General features: G+C 47.8%; 2 protein-coding genes across 3 annotated transcripts in view; one reads left to right on the top strand and one right to left on the bottom strand.

The window, feature by feature from the left end:
• The window catches only part of CAPN5 (calpain 5), a 75,765-nt gene that overhangs the window by 48,906 nt on the left and 10,107 nt on the right, over positions 1 to 16,752 (top strand). For both annotated transcript variants that reach the window (XM_035115499.3, XM_060273922.2), the window contains exons 4-8: positions 7,083 to 7,291; positions 8,920 to 9,112; positions 9,893 to 10,086; positions 12,584 to 12,661; positions 14,397 to 14,592. In XM_035115499.3, the coding sequence (XP_034971390.3) occupies positions 7,083 to 7,291; positions 8,920 to 9,112; positions 9,893 to 10,086; positions 12,584 to 12,661; positions 14,397 to 14,592 (870 nt within the window). The remainder of the gene's footprint in view (positions 1 to 7,082; positions 7,292 to 8,919; positions 9,113 to 9,892; positions 10,087 to 12,583; positions 12,662 to 14,396; positions 14,593 to 16,752) is intronic.
• Positions 2,361 to 3,273, bottom strand: OMP (olfactory marker protein). Its single transcript, XM_035115500.3, has one exon. The coding sequence runs from the start codon at positions 3,177 to 3,179 to the stop codon at positions 2,700 to 2,702; it is 480 nt and encodes a 159-aa protein (XP_034971391.3). The 5' UTR covers positions 3,180 to 3,273; the 3' UTR covers positions 2,361 to 2,699.

The following is a 16,752-nucleotide window of genomic DNA, read 5'->3' as shown; positions in this document are numbered from 1 at the left end:
CCCTTCCCGCTCTACAATATACTAAGAAAACCTATCGTCGTTGTAGCTACGGTTGTTTTTCAACCGCAGCACAATTCCAGTGTCGTTTTTAAATGCAAAGGCAACACGCCGATATTCTGAAACGAACAAGACACAGTGAAAAGAGGATCTCACCCTTATAATAGAAAGAGATCACGAGCTGGAAATTGCGTTCCAAATAATATATATATCTATATCTATATTTTATTACAATATTTTTTTACACAAAAAGGTTATTCTGAAGGAAGCTTTGAGAATACAAGCTGCTACATTGCAGGTGGGTGCATCAAATTGCAATGCAATAGCAAGGAAGTGCAATTGCCATAGATTGCGTGGCAAGAACGGGCTGTTGTGTCATTTCAGGCAGGACTGTGTGTCTGAACCAGAGAACCACCTTCTGATGTTGCACAGAAGTGAGCAAAGCCAAGCTCCGCGGCGCTTTTCCTTTCCAATTATTTCCCAAACGGGCTAATTGTTTCTCAAGCAAGCAAACGATGGCTGGCTGAAGACTGAGGAACTTTTCAAGGCACCCGAAACCCACAGGTTCACAAACGCCATCCTATATAATAATGTCCATGTTGTCCCTGCGTCCAGATGTCCCGTGTGTCCCTGGGGTACTGCGCATGTCCCCCAGAGACACAGGGATTGGACGGAGGGACAACCAGGGACACAGGGATTGGACCCGCGCTCTCGGGACACAGGGAACAGCCAACTGCCGCTCCGCCAACCGCCGCTCCGAAGCCCAGTCTCATGCTGGAGGTGCGCGGTGAGGCGGCGGGGGAGAGAAGCGCTCCCCCCCCGGCAGCCTTGCCGCACACCTCCGGCATGGGACGGCGCTTCCTCGGGGAACCCGAGGAAGCCGAAGCGGCAGCGGGCGCGGAGGGAGGCCCGCTTTGGCTTGGCAGCGGCGGGAAGAAGGGGAGGAATTCCTCCCCTTTTTCCCGCCACCGCCAAGCCAGTCCCGGAGCCGAATTGCGGCGCGGCGGGGTTTTTCGCTGTTTGCCTCCCCCAGGGGAAGGCAAACGGCGAAAAGCCCCCGCTGCGGACTGGCTTGGCGGTGGCGGGAACATCCCGCCACCGCCAAGCCAGTCCCGGAGCCGAATTGCGGCGCGGCGGGGTTTTTCGCTGTTTGCCTCCCCCAGGGGAAGGCAAACGGCGAAAACCCCCCGCTGCGGACTGGCTTGGCGGTGGCGGGAAGACCCGCCACCGCCAAGCCAGTCCCGGAGCCGATTTGCGGCGCGGCGGGGTTTTTCGCCGTTTGCCTCCCCCAGGGGAAGGCAAACGGCGAAAAACCCCCGCTGCGGACTGGCTTGGCGGTGGCGGGAAGACCCGCCACCGCCAAGCCAGTCCCGGAGCCGATTTGCGGCGCGGCGGGGTTTTTCGCCGTTTGCCTCCCCCAGGGGAAGGCAAACGGCGAAAAAACCCCGCTGCGGACTGGCTTGGTGGTGGCGGGAAGACCCGCCACCGCCAAGCCAGTCCCGGCAGGCCGCTTCCTCTAGCGCCCGTTTTTAAACGGGCTAAAATCCACTAGTTACTTATAAAGCGCTCTGGAAGTTCACAGAGACACTGGCAGCCGCCGAGAAATTGAAAGCAGCAGCTGAGCTGCAGAAAGCCGTAGATCTAGGAGGGCTCACACTCTGCAAATGAAGGTGCTGAACTAATGGCCTGGCTCCCAAAAGCCACAGCATCTAGAAAAGGAATATATATAGATCCAGGTGCACATATTGCAGTTGCTCACAGCGTCACATCTCGCGGCACCACAAGGCGGCCAAGGACGTGGTGCTACGGAAGCCCATTCAGGACAGCTTTTGCACACACAAAAAGCAAGGGGAAAGTTTTAAGCTCCTCCCCATCGCCTTGGAAGACTCCACCGCTAGGGGCTTTGCAAACAAATAAACAAGAAAATGCATGGCATAAAATTTGCATGTGCTAATTTATACAGATAGATGCCACGGGGCAGATTAACATGGTGCATGGCTGGTGCCTCACCGGCACATAAGAACATAATAATAGCCTGCTGGATCAGGCCCGTGGCCCATCTAGTCCAGCATCCTGTTCTCACATTGCCAACCAGAGGCATGTGGGAAACCGGCAAGCAGGACTTGAGAGCACAAGAGCAGCAACTCTCTCCTGCTGAGATTCCTGCATTGCACGGGGTTCGTCTAGATGACCCTTGGGTCCCTTTCCGACTCTTAAGATTCTGTGATTCTCTCGTCCTGAGGTTTTTAAGCAACTGGCATTTGGGGCATTGCTGCCTCCAACTGTGGAAGCAGAGCATAGGGATCTTAGCTAGCAGCCCTTGATAGCAGCCCTCTCCTCCTCTGTGCGTCTGTCCGTCCCAAAGCTTCAAAACAGAAAACACTCCCCCCCCACCCCCCCGGGCAGGAAACTTTGCCACCTAAGCTGCGCCGCTCGCCGCTTCTCTGAATCCTACGGAACGTGGCGTTGAAAGCGCGGGTGTGCCAGCCTGGCCTTCCAAGTTAGAGAAGCAAAAAACTAAAATCAAAGGAAATAAGCAGCCTTCCCAAATTGAGGCAGGCACCTGGGACAAGCAGGAGGAAGTCAACGGCACGGTCTCAACAGTGCAATTTTGTTTTAGAAAACGAGAAAGGAGCCACAGAGTCAGCAGCAGCAGCAGCGGGGAGAAAACAGGAGAAGTTAAGCAGGTTGAGAGGGCAAACTCAGACTTCGAACACGACAGAGCACTTGAGCTGGGCCGGTTCGAGGCCGTCTGTGTACGCCAGGAGGAAATACATGACTTTCCGGATCCTGGCCAGCTCCACCAGCCTCTCCCCAAACTCCAGAGCATCCGCCTCGTTCCAATCGACCTCCTGGGCGCCAGCTTTCTTCCAGAAGACCCCCACTGGCTCCAGGAGCTGCCTCCGCATGAGGTGGGTGAGGTCGGGCGTCCAATGCTGGGAGGTGCCGATGACGGTGACCTTCCCGGGCTTCTCCAGCACCACGTTCCAGCGCAGGAAGCGGAGGCCTTGCTGGCGCGAGAAGTCCAGCCGGTAGACAAACTCGTTGGCTTGCAGGAGCTTCTCCCCGTCCTGCGGCTTCTCGTTCCTCTGCTGGAGGCTCTCGACCCGGAGCCGCATGCACCGGGTCAGCTCGGCGTCCTGCACCAAGTGGAGCTCCAGCTCGGCCGCCTCCGAAGCCATCGAGACCCTCGATTTGCCCGCAATGCCCTCTCCTCCCTTTCCTTCAGCCGTGTTCTGCAGCACTGCCTCTCTCTCTCTCCAACTGTCCGAGATGTAGGAAGAAAAATATGACACTGTTTGCAAACTCTTCCTTCTCTCTCTCTCTCGCCGGCCCTCCCCTGTCCCAGCGGTGCTAGGCAACCTGCTCCGGTGACGCGAAGCACCCTCGGGGGCTTTCCTCCGTGTGCCCTCACTTCATTTGCAGGCGAGGGACGGATCCCGAGGCTGTGCGATAAATCTATAGGGGACGCGGCCTCTGATGTCAGCTTCCCTGGCAACACGCCTGGCGACCGTTCCCAAACAAGGCACATGGCATTCTTGGTCGGGTTTAAATGAGGTCTCCTCTGTGCTTCGGATGGGGCCTGCCTCTCGGGGTGGGGGGCAGGGGCGAGGGGCGTATGCTGGCAATTCAGGAGGGGGAAGGAGGCTTCCTGTCTCCTCACCCCGTATGGCATTGAAGCATGTAAAGAAGGCTAAGATCATGCTAGAAACATCCCCATATTCTCCCCCCCCGCCTGCCGTTCATAATAATAATAATAATAATAATAATGTTGTTTAGTCGTTTAGTCGTGTCCGACTCTTCGTGACCCCATGGACCATAGCACGCCAGGCACTCCTGCCTTCCACTGCCTCCCGCAGTTTGGTCAAACTCATGTTCGTAGCTTCGAGAACACTGTCCAACCATCTCGTCCTCTGTCGTCCCCTTGTCCTAGTGCCCTCCATCTTTCCCAACATCAGGGTCTTTTCCAAGGATTCTTCTCTTCTCATGAGGTGGCCAAAGTATTGGAGCCTCAGCTTCAGGATCTGTCCTTCCAGTGAGCACTCAGGGCTGATTTCCTTAAGAATGGATAGGTTTGATCTTCTTGCAGTCCATGGGACTCTCAAGAGTCTCCTCCAGCACCATAATTCAAAAGCATCAATTCTTCGGAGATCCGGCCTTCTTTATGGTCCAGCTCTCACTTCCATACATCACTACTGGGAAAACCATAGCTTTAACTAGACGGACCTTTGTAGGCAAGGTGATGTCTCTGCTTTTTAAGATGCTGTCTAATAATAATAATCAGCCAAATACTTCTTAGAAACAGATATACTTACCCCCCTCCTTTTATTTCTGACATTCGGAGGTGAATATCCATGCTTCTGTAGCACCATCAGCACACAAGAGGAAGGCATTGTTACGAGTCAGCAAACCCCAAGATTTGCAGGAACATGGAAACACAAATCTTTAGGGAAAACAGTGAAAGCTCAGTGTGCTCAATGTCTACAGAATACCTGCTGACCGGCAGTAGGGATGGAATGGAGTACGCTGAGAAGGAGCACTCGTTTTATTGCGGTTCCCCATTTTTTAAAAGGTGTTCCCTAAGAATTGTGACCTTTTGCCAGGCAAGCCTCCAAATGGGGCTTTCTGGAGCCACCTGCAGGCAGAAAGGAAGCACAGCATGTGAAAGAAACACTGGAGACCAATAGACAGGATTTGCTCGAAGGCTGATGGGCAAGGAAGAATGCTCCCTTAAATATTGTGCATCTCCCTACCGGAGAAACAAAATCAAAAAATTCCTTCCAGCAGCACCTTAGAGACCAACTAAGTGTGCATGCACACTTCTTCGCTCATACCAATGACAAACTTAGTTGGTCTCTAAGGCGCTGCTGGAAGGATTTTTTTTTTTTTGTTTCGACTACATCAGACCAACATGGCTACCTACCTGTCCCTACCAGAGAGGAATGGTAGATCAAATTGATGGATTACACCGAAGTGACTAAAATGACCGGAAGAATCGGAAATCAGGAAGACCAACATTTTAATAAGGAATGGGGGATTTTTAAAATATAATTTATCTTTAAAAAAAACCCATTGTAAACAGTTAAAATCGTTAGTAGGATTGGAATAACACTTCTAGTTTAATGGTGAATTTTGGACACAATGGAGGGGTAAAAGATTTGGATTATTATAAAAGATGCAGGAGGAAATGATTAACAATAGGACCCACAAAGAGGAGGAGAGAAGTCCAGGAGATTCCTTGGAATCTTGTTTCTATGTTGTATGTTGGATGTTGTTGTTGTTGTTTAGTCGTTTAGTCGTGTCCGTCTCTTCGTGACCCCATGGACCAGAGCACGCCAGGCACTCCTGTCTTCCACTGCCTCCCGCAGTTTGGTCAGACTCATGTTGGTAGCTTCGAGAAAACCACTTCCGCATCCCAAAAAATCCCTTCTGCATTCTCGCGATGGGGCTGGGAACCGTTTTGGCAGTTGGAAGAGGGAGAGTGTGGTGACGAAGAGGGAAGAAGAAGGTTGTGGGGCCAGGATAGTGGTGGTTTAGGTTAGGCTTAGGATAACTCGAAGTTAAAGTCTGACAGAGTTAATGTATAACTGTAACTAAGGTTGTAAAAACAAATTAAAAAATAATAATCCTTCCAGTAGCACCTTAGAGACCAACTAAGTTTGTCATAGGTATGAGCTTTCGTATGCATGCACACTTCTTCAGATAGCATGCACACGAAAGCTCGTACCTATGACAAACTTAGTTGGTCTCTAAGGTGCTACTGGAAGGATTATTATTTTTTATTTTGTTTTGACTGCTTGTAAACTTATACATCGTTAAGAAAAGAAAAGAAAAACGTATGTTCTCAAGAAAATAAAATTCATCTTCTTTTTGGTGCCAAAGAGTATCGTCTTGGTTATTCCAGCAGCGTATTAAAACTCACCGAAGTGGAGACTCAGAAAAGGGCAAAACTTACCTAAGGAAAAGGGAAATAGCTTGTGTCCTAGAGTCGCACAGGAAGGGCAGTATGGTGAAAACCTAGAGTGCCACAGGTTTGCCAGGGTGATATGGCAGACTGATACAGTGGGGATCTGAGTTGAGGGAGTCCCTGTTCTGTAGGCAAGAGGTGGTTCATTCAATTAACCCTGAGTGTTTGTGAGATCAGGCCACGGAAGCTGGAATTAGACACTCTTTACTGAGAAGCCCAGAATTGAGGGTTTTATTTTAAGGCGTATGGAATTGAGTGGAGATTGCTTTACCCCTGTACCCTTTCGTCTCATAATCGATTGGCAACTTCGGCGAGGGGGTTCGTTGCATCAGTCACACTGCCTCTCGACCTAACCTACCTCGCAGGGTTGTTGTTGTGGGGGATTAAGTGTGGTGTGCCACCTCGAGCTCTTCGGAGAAGAAGGCGGAATGCTAATGCAATAAATAAATAACTTACCCCACCCCACTCTAGTGATGTAATGCACTTTAATTCTTAAAAAAAAATGCTGGCAAACTCAGCATTTTTGTCAGGGATTTTAGGACAAGACCTGCCAAAGAAAACAAAGAACTTATTCATGTATGCTACAACAGCGGCAAGAGTCTTGCTAGCACAAGGATGGAAGAATGAGGAAGTCCCAACGAAAGAACAATGGCAAGAAAAATGGATGAGCTATGCGGAACTATGCGGCACAATTAACATAGAAACTATGCGAGGAGGACAATCGTGACTTTAAGGAAGAATGGGAACTTTTTACAAATTACTCAAAAAGACAACCAAATGATTTGGGCTCCTTGGCAGGTTTTGAATAAACACCCACAATTTATTAGTAGAACATTTGATAGATAATGTAATGATATGTGCAATTTATTAACATGCAGAAAACATCATGTATAAACAAATCAGAGAAGGGAGCTGAGGGAAGGCCTGAGAGGGAGGGAAAGGGTGGGAGGGGAGAAAAAAAGGGGGGGGGTTAGAATTGATTATGTATTGGCAATTTGTATTGTTTAACCTTTTTTTTTTTTGCTTAATAAATATTTATTTAAAAAGAATGCTGGCAAACTCTGCCTGACGGCGTAGGTAGGTACGTAACATGGCCCTTTACTTCTCCCCAACGCAGGTCATCCCAGACTGGAAGGAGCAAGAGTGGTCTGCTGAGAAGCCGGAGAACTATGCCGGAATCTTCCATTTCCAGTTCTGGCGGTTTGGCGACTGGGTAGATGTGGTGATTGACGACCGCCTGCCCACGCTCCACAACCAGCTCATCTACTGCCACTCCAACTCCAAGAACGAGCTGTGGTGCGCACTGGTGGAAAAGGCCTACGCCAAGTGAGTGAGGCAGCGTGGCCTAGTGGTTAGAGTACGCTGGGCTACGACCTGGGAGACCAGGGTTGAAATTCCCACTCATCCATCGCGGAGCTTTCCGGCTAGGGAAATAACTCCTACCTGAAGTCCGGGGGGGGGGGACTGCTGCCAGTCAGTGTAGGCAGCACTGAGTTAGATGGACCAGAGGTGTGACTTGGCAGCTACCTGCCCTGGATACACCGTTGACAAAAATTTAAAAGATGTGCACTCACATTTCCCTCTTGTTAACAATGTCACTTCAATGACACGAAGAGAGCCCAGAGAGAAAATAAATCCTGATGACTGAGTAAACTGAACAAATGAATGTATAATTTGAGGAAAACCAAACAGAGGTTTTTGTCTTTCGTGGTTCAGGCCTTGTACATAGCCAGGAAGACATTTAGTCAGACGTACAGAGGAAAATCTCCCTCAAAGCGATGCAGCCAATCCAAACGCTGCTCTGCTTGGTTTCTAAGCATCACCATCGCCTCCCTCTTGGTTTCCTCGGAATAGAATTAACCCTTAAGTTATGTGCAGAACGATCTCTGCTGCTGAACTTGCGGCGCCTCTTCTAAGCATTTGCATGCACCAGCTGCGTTTGCTATTAGATGGCGTGATATGTGGCATAGTGGTCTAAACCACTGAGCCTATTGGGCTTGCTGATCAGAAGGTCGGTGGTTCGAATCCTGGTGACGGAGTGAGCTCCCGTTGCTCTGTCCCAGCTCCTGCCAACCCAGCAGTTCGAAAGCTCGCCAGTCCAAGTAGTTAAATAGGCACCGCTGCAGTAAAAAGTTAAACGGCGTTTCCGTGCACTCTAACTTCTGTCACGGTGTCCCGTTGCACCAGAAGCGGTTTAGTCCTGCTGGCCACATGACCCGGAAACCTTGTCTGTGGATAAACGCCGGCTCCCTCAGCCTGAAAGCGAGATGAGAGCCGCAACTCTAGAGTCGCCTTTGACTGGACTTAACCACCCAGGTGGGCGGCGCTGTGGGTTAATCCACGGAGTCTAGGGCTTGCCAATCAGAAGGTTGGTAGTTCGAATCCCCGCGACGGGGTGAGCTCCCGTTGCTCGGTCCCTGCTCCTGCCAACCTAGCAGTTTGAAAGCACGTCAAGTGCATGTAGATAAATAGGTACTGCTCCGGCGGGAAGGTAAACGGCGTTTCCGTGCGCTGCTCTGGTTCGCCAGAAGCAGCTTAGTCATGCTGGCCATGTGACCCGGAAGCTGTACGCCGGCTCCCTTGGGCAGTAAAGCGAGATGAGCGCCGCAACCCCAGAGTCATCCGGGACTGGACCTAATGGTCAGGACTCCCTTTACCTAACCGTCCAGGGATCCTTTACCTTTTACCTTTATGTGGCATTATGTTTCTATTCCGAGGAAACCAAGAGGGAGGCGATGGCGATGCTTAGAAACCAAGCAGAGCAGCGTTCGGATTGGCTGCATCGCTTTGAGGGAGATTTTCCTCTGCACGTCTGACTAAATGTCTTCCTGGCTATGTACAAGGCCTGAACCACAAGAGACAAAAACCTTTATGTGGCATAGCCTTGAGCTTACACCACAAACATCATATTTGTTGCGCACCGTCTTCTTATGCTCCTCTTCCCCAATGCGTAGACTCTCGGGATGCTACGAGGCCCTAGACGGAGGCAACACGGCCGACGCTTTGGTGGACTTCACCGGAGGTGTCTCGGAACCCATCGACCTGCTGGAAGGCGGCTATGCGAACGACGAAGCCAAACGCAATGTCCTCTTTGAGCGCGTGTTGAAGGTCTACAACCGGGGAGGTCTCATCAGCTGTTCCATAAAAGTAAGGAGCCGGCAGGTCTTCTTGGCGTAACCGCGGGAGGGTGGGCCTCATCGTCTCCTGACTCTTAAGCAGTTCCCAAGAATCTGGCGCAAGATGTAAGCGTTGCTTAACCTATTAGGATTGGTGTCCACGGAACCACGGAATTGTAGAGTTGGGTGGGACCACGACGGTCATCTAGTCCAACCCCCTGCAATGCAGGGATATTCCACCCAACCTGGGACTCGAATCCGCAACCCTGAGATTAAGATTCTCCTGCTCTATCAACTGAGCTAGGATGCTGTGGGATAGCCAGCCTCATATAAGCAATATGCTTCAGTTTAATTGATGCACGAAGGGGTTAATACCATAGAGTAAGCTGTCCTGCCAGGCTTAGCTAGGTCATTCCTCCTCACCTTGGGCGGAAGGTAATTATTTCCCATCAGTCTGCCTGAGAAGCTCAATGTGTGAGGTCTGAGGTGCTTGCTCCAAGCCCAGACCGCATGGCTCTAACAAGCCCCTCTTCCTATACTAATAATTTAGGAACTTTCAACACTGTAACTAAGCCGACTGAGCTATCCGTAGTGCTGTCAAATTCAATACAGCTATATTGCTGTGGACTCTCCTTGGCTGGAGGTTTCTAAGCAGAGGTTGGATGTTGTAGTTGAGATTCCTGCTGTCTAGGTTTGTCCTGGCTCCTTAACCTGGCTCCTTAACCTCCCCTAACCCTTTGCCAGCGTCCCTTGGGCGGATGTTTCTAAGCCCTCTGTTTAATTCTTCTGCTTCCTTTGTCCCCTCGGCAAGGCCACCTCGGCCGCCGACATGGAAGCCCGGCTGGACTGCGGCCTGGTCAAAGGGCACGCCTACGCCGTCACAGATGTGAGGAGAGTCCGCCTGGGCCACGGCCTGCTGTCCTACTTCAAGTCCGAAAAGCTCGATATGATCAGGCTGAGGAACCCCTGGGGGGAGAAAGAGTGGAACGGCCCCTGGAGTGACACGTGAGTATGTGGGGGGGGGGGAGGCCACTCAGAAAATTAGAATATTGTCGAAAAGTGCATTTATTTCAGTAATGCAACTTATTACACGGAGCAATGAATTCAAACTTCAAGAAAGAAGATTCCACCTAAACATTAGGAAGAACTTCCTGACAGTAAGAGCTGTTCGGCAGTGGAATTTGCTACCAAGGAGTGTGGTGGAGTCTCCTTCTTTGGAGGTCTTTAAGCAGAGGCTTGACAGGCATATGTCAAGAATGCTTTGATGGTGTTTCCTGCTTGGCAGGGGGTTGGACTGGATGGCCCTTGTGGTCTCTTCCAACTCTACAATTCTATGATTCTATTTATTATTTTCCTTTTAATTTTTACAAAAGCTTTCTTTTGGAAACTCCACAGTAATAAAACAAATAGTTAAAATAATACAAAAATAAACATCGCTATTACATTTCATTAATTACATTCCATTTACAATTGACCTGCCTAACGACAAATAATTACAATTTTCAACAAATAAGGGCTTGATATATCTTGCTTTGCATGCCATGCATCTATCTCATATATTGGTTTCACATTTTAAGTTGCCTTACTGAAATAAATGCGCTTTTCGACGATATTCTAATTTTCAGAGTTTCACCTGTATATATTTAATTGCAACATTCCGTGTATAAGACGACCCCCAATTTTAAAATTTTAAAATCTGGTGGGAAATATAGTCTGATACACGAAAAAATACATGTATGAGAAAAACAACCCATAACTATTTACTTACTTACTTACTTAAATTTGTATATTGCCCTTCATCCGAAGATCTCAGGGCAGTTCACTGCATAAATACACCAAATTAAAAGGCCGAATACATAATAAACCAAACCAAACTCCATACCATTTAAAAGGACAACGAATGTTAATCAGCCACAGGCCTGGTTGACAAGGAAGATTTTTGCCTGGCGCTTAAAAATATGTCATGTAACTACATTAATATGATTTCTGCGTTTCCTATTATTATTATTATTATTATTATTATTATTATTATTATTATTATTATTATTTATACCCTGCCCATCTGGCTGGGTTTCCCCCGCCACTCTGGGTGGCTTCCAACAAATACCAAAATACATTAAAATATCACAGATTAAAAACTTCCATTTAGGTGTTTTCTAAATGTCAGGTAGTTGTTTATCTCCTTGACTTCCGATGGAAGGGCATTCCACAGGGCGGGCGCCACCACTGAGAAGGCCCTTTGCCTGGTTCCCTGTAACCTCACTTCTCGCAGGGAGGGAACCACCAGAAGGCCCTCGGAGCTGGACCTCAGTGTCCGGGCAGAGTGATGGAGGTGGAGACGCTCCTTCAGGTATACTGGACCGAGGCCGTTTAGGGCTTTAAAGGTCAGCAGCAACACTTTGAATTGTGCTTGTAAATGTACTGGGAGCCAATGTAGTCTTGGTAGTGGCACCCGCCCTGTGGAACGCCCTCCCACCAGATGTCAAAAAGAAAAACAACTACCAGACTTTTAGAGGACATCTGAAGGCAGCCCTGTTTAGGGAAGCTTTTAATCTGTGATATTTGATATATTTTAATGTTTGTTGGAAGCCGCCCAGAGTGGCAGGGGAAACCCAGCCAGATGGGCGGGGTATACATAATGTTGTTGTTTAGTCGTTTAGTCGTGTCCGACTCTTCGTGACCCCATGGACCATAGCACGCCAGGCACTCCTGTCTTGCACTGCCTCCCGCAGTTTGGTCAAACTCATGTTCGTAGCTTCGAGAACACTGTCCAACCATCTTGTCCTCTGTCGTCCCCTTCTCCTAGTGCCCTCAATCTTTCCCAACATCAGGGTCTTTTCCAAGGATTCTTCTCTTCTCATGAGGTGGCCAAAGTATTGGAGCCTCAGCTTCACGATCTGTCCTTCCAGGGAGCACTCAGGGCTGATTTCCTTAAGAATTGATAGGTTTGATCTTCTAGCAGTCCATGGGACTCTCAAGAGTCTCCTCCAGCACCATAATTCAAAAGCATCAATTCTTCGGCGATCAGCCTTCTTTATGGTCCAGCTCTCACTTCCATACATCACTACTGGGAAAACCATAGCTTTAACTATACGGACCTTTGTCGGCAAGGTGATGTCTCTGCTTTTTAAGATGCTGTCTAGGTTTGTCATTGCTTTTCTCCCAAGAAGCAGGCGTCTTTTAATTTCGTGACTGCTGTCACCATCTGCAGTGATCAAGGAGCCCAAGAAAGTAAAATCTCTCACTGCCTCCATTTCTTCCCCTTCTATTTGCCAGGAGGTGATGGGACCAGTGGCCATGATCTTGGTTTTTTTGATGTTCAGCTTCAGACCATATTTTTTTTTTATTTTTTTTTATTTGATATTTTTGATTTGATATTTTTTTGATGTTCAGCTTCAGACCATATACATATTATTATGTATAATAATTTATACATAATAAATTATTATTATTATTATTATTATTATTATTATTATTATTATTATTATTATCTTTCTCGCAGCTCAGAGGAATGGCAGAAAGTCAGCAACAGTGAGAGAGAGAAACTGGGAATGACTGTCCAAGACGATGGGGAATTTTGGTGAGTTAACGTTGTGCGTATGAAGCAAAAGTGGAGAATTCTTTATCTCTCCTTCCGTAGCCCAGGGCAACTCTCAGAGTTTTTCCTCAGTACAAAAGCTGCCAACCCCAGTTTTAAGTTTTTTACGGGGGTGCTGGGTTTTGAGCTGGGATTGGCGCAGAAACGGGCAGTGGAAATGGTTAAGGGGCTGGCACAACGCCCCTCTGGCTTTTTAGTTAAAAAGTCGGGGCTTTTTTTGTTTAGGTAGGGAGAAAGGATGCTTAAAGGGAGATGTGATGGAACAGTACAAAAATGATGTACATTGTCGAGAAAGTGGACAGAGGGAGGTTTCCCTCTCTCACAAAAAAGGACAGCACGGAGTAGTGGTTAGAGTGCTGGTCACAGTGGCCAACCAGATGCCTATGAAAAGCCCACCTGAGTGCAGGAGTGCTCTGTGGTTTCCGGCAACGGGTACAGTGGTACCTTGGTTCTCAAACTTAATCCGTTCTGGAAGTCCGTTCCAAAATCAAAGCGTTCTAAAACCAAGGTGTGCTTTCCCATAGAAAGTAATGCAAAACGGATTAATCCATTTCAGACTTTTAAAAACAACTCCTAAAACAGCAATTTAACATGAATTTTACTATCTAATGAGACTATTGATCCATAATCAATGTACAGTACTATAAAATAAATAAGACAGTATTGTAGATGATAAAAATTAAAATTCAATATTTTTCATACCTGCACTGATGATAGTCATTGTTTGGATGGGTTTTTTTTGTCCATTTCTGCAGTCATGCAATCAATCCATCAGTAGCTGAACTGGGTTCCACACAATCACAAAAACAAATTAACTGAAAAAGCCTCAAAAACAAAAACAAAATAAATAGCAAAAACAAAAGAGCCAAACTTAATCTGTTCCGGAAGTCTGCTTTGCTTCCGAAATGTTCGAAAACCAAGGCACAGCTTCTGATTGGTGCAGGCGCCCCGGTGCCGACAGCTGCATTGAATGTTCAGCTTCTGAAAAATGTTCAAAAACACTTACTTCTGGGTTTTCCGCGTTTGGGAACCAAGGTGTTTGGGAACCACGGTACCACTGTATACAGAAACATTGTTGCCTCCAGCTGTGGAGGCAGAGCAGAGCCATTGTGGCTTGTAGCCATCGATAGCCACTATGCAGGTCACAGAATCATAGAATTGTAGAGTTGAAGGGGACAACAAGGGTAATCTAGTCCAACCCCCTGCAATGCAGGACTCTTTTGCCCATCCTGGGGCTCGAAGCCACGACCTCGAGATGAAGAGTCTTGTGCTATAGCAGTGGTCCTCGGATAGCGTTTCTGGGTCAGATTCAGCTAGCTGAAGTATCTTAAAGGTGGCACCACACCAAAGGAAAGGGATACAAGGCCTATTTAACCTGGCCAGGCTTTGAGTCGAGATTCGAACTCTTGATTGATTGATTGATTGATTGATTGAATTTATATACCACCCTATACCTGGGGGTCTCAGGCCGGTTCACTAAATGAAATGAAGATATAAAACCACAAACTACCTAATGAAAATAAAAACAACAATCCAATAGCCCCCCCCTCAAAAAAGCACCCACATTTTTAAAGGGCATAGGATGTCAATCAAATCAACCAAAGGCCTGGTTTAAAAGGAGAAGATGATCTCAGGGTCCAGGTAGGTTCATATGGGAAGAGGCGGTGCTTGAGGCATTGCGGTCCTGAGTTGAGATTTGAACTCTTCCCCGCCGCAGGATGATGTTTGAAGACTTCTGCAGGTACTTCACCGACATCATCAAGTGCCGCCTCATCAACACGTCGTACCTGAGCATCCATAAGACCTGGGAGGAGGTGGTCTTGCGGGGGGCCTGGACGAAGCACGAAGACCCCTTGAAGAACCGCTGCGGGGGCTGTGTCAACAACAGAGACACCTTCCTGCAGAACCCACAGGTGAGGCAGCAGGGAGTGGCAGGTGAGAGGGGGAGCAAGGGGGCAGTGTACGTACCTCGTACCTACCCTCGTACCTACGGGACCGCCTCTCCTGGTATGCCCCGCAGAGGACCTTAAGGTCCACAAACAACAATACTCTGGAGATCCTGAGCCATAAGGCGGCTAGATTGGCCTCTACTAGGGCCAGGGCCTTTTCAGTATTGGCCCCAACTTGGTGGGACGCTCTTTCACAGGAGACCAGGGCCCTGCGGGATTTGTCATCTTTCCGCAGGGCCTGCAAGACAGAGCTGTTCCGCCTGGCCTTTGGGTTGGACTTAGTCTGACCCCTGTGTTTTCCTCCCTCATGGCTTGGATTTATGGACTACTTAAAATCAGGCTGCATTTTAAATTTTAAGACTGTATTTTAATCTGTATTTTAATTAATTGCTTTTTATGTTTTATTGTAATTTTATTGGTGTGAGCCGCCCTGAGCCCGGTTTTGACTGGGGATGGCGGGGTATAAATAAATTATTATTATTATTATTATTATTAGTCTCTGGCATCTGCTGTCTGCTTCTGGACTCGAAAACCTAGGGAAGCTAATGTGGAGAGAGATTTGCCAATTGTTTTTTTTGAGCTAAATCTGATCATATAGTCTGCATTGTATAATTCTGAGTGCATGGCTTAGCCACCCCACCCCCCATTGCTCTCTTTGCCTCTCTGTGTGGCAAAGTGCAATGTAACAGTAAGACAGCTTGCTATCAAGGCTAAGAGCTGACCTTGTCTGGAACACAGAATGAGAGGCAGAGAGGTTTATCAGCGGATGTACTGCCAGCCTGATGCTGGAAGCTGCTATCCTTGACGCATAGTCTTACTCAAGGCTGAGTGAGGATGCTACCGGGGCAGCATGAGCCAGCATGTGTTTATGCACAGGACCGGATACGGATCTGTCTTATATGTACTTGTGACCCCCTTGCGTGCGCACATTTACAGAGGAGGGGGAAAGGAGCCCAAGAAGTGTATAAGAAGCTTTGCAAATTTGTGTTTCTTTACTCTTGTCGTGAAACATGGATCACTGAGAGTCCCTTAAATTTAAGGATTATTAAATTCTTTCTCTGAATTCAACCCCCGGTGTCATTATTGACTGTCTCTGTCCTGTCTGGGCGCAACTTAAGGAGAGGGAAAGGAGCCCAAGAAGTGTATAAGAAGCTTTGCAATTTGTGTTTCTTTACTCTTGTCGTGGAGCTGACCACCAAGAGTCTCTTATTAATAAGAAATTAAATTCTTTCTCTGAATTCAACCCCCGGTGTCATTATTGACTGTCTTTGTCCTGCCTGGGCGCAACTTAAAGGACCCTTAGTAGCTGATAAGGCTACACTGGCAGTGAGCAGGTTGCAAAGGGCAAAGAAGGCGGCAGCTTTCTCCGCAGCTCACGCAGATGTAGAAATGGTTCCCATACTCTGTGCAGCAGGCATAGGACCTCCAGGATGTATGGGGGCCCAAAGCCCCATCCGTAGTACAGTGGTACCTTGATTTAAGACCATAATCCGTTCCGGAAGTCCGGTCTTAATACAAAGCGGACTTAAAACAAGGCGTGCTTTCCCATTAGAAAGTAATTGAAAATGGATTCATCCGTTCTAGACAACACCCCCTAAAACAGCAATTTAACACGAATTTAAACAACAGCTCAACAGCTGGAAGCCTTTGATTAGCAGCGAGGGACTCAATTAACAAACGAAACAGACTCAGTAGGAACCAGATGATGATGATGGGCCCGACTTATATATTAAAAAATGACTCAACCCGGAGCACTCATTTCCGGGTTGCAATTGGACTTAGTCCAAAACGGACTTATAAAAGACTGGAATTTAGTCAAGGTACCGCTGTATAATGTTTAAAGCAGGCTTCCTTAAATTCGGCCAGCCAAATGTTTTGGGACTCCAACTGCCATCATCCCTAACTAATAGGACCAGTGGTCAGGGATGATGGGAATTGTAGTCTCAAAACATCTGGAGGGCCGAGTTTGAGGAAGCCTGGTTTAAAACAACATCATACTACTTTAAATAGTCACGGCTTCCCCCAAAGAATCATGGGAAGTGTAGTTTGTTAAGGGTCCTGAGAGATAGTCTTCAACTAGTTATAATTCTAGTTGCTGTTTTTTTAAAAAATATTTTTTTATTT

Source organism: Zootoca vivipara, chromosome 4 (genome assembly GCF_965207765.1).
Source record: "Zootoca vivipara chromosome 4, rZooViv2.hap1.1, whole genome shotgun sequence".
NCBI classification, from domain to species: domain Eukaryota; kingdom Metazoa; phylum Chordata; class Lepidosauria; order Squamata; family Lacertidae; genus Zootoca; species Zootoca vivipara.
Note: the sequence above shows the minus strand (reverse complement) of the source record. Positions and strands in the feature narration are given on the sequence as shown.

Excerpts from the sequence above, each read along its gene's own strand:
- OMP (XM_035115500.3), bottom strand. The coding sequence starts at position 3,179 with ATGGCTTCGGAGGCGGCCGAGCTGGAGCTCCACTTGGTGCAGGACGCC.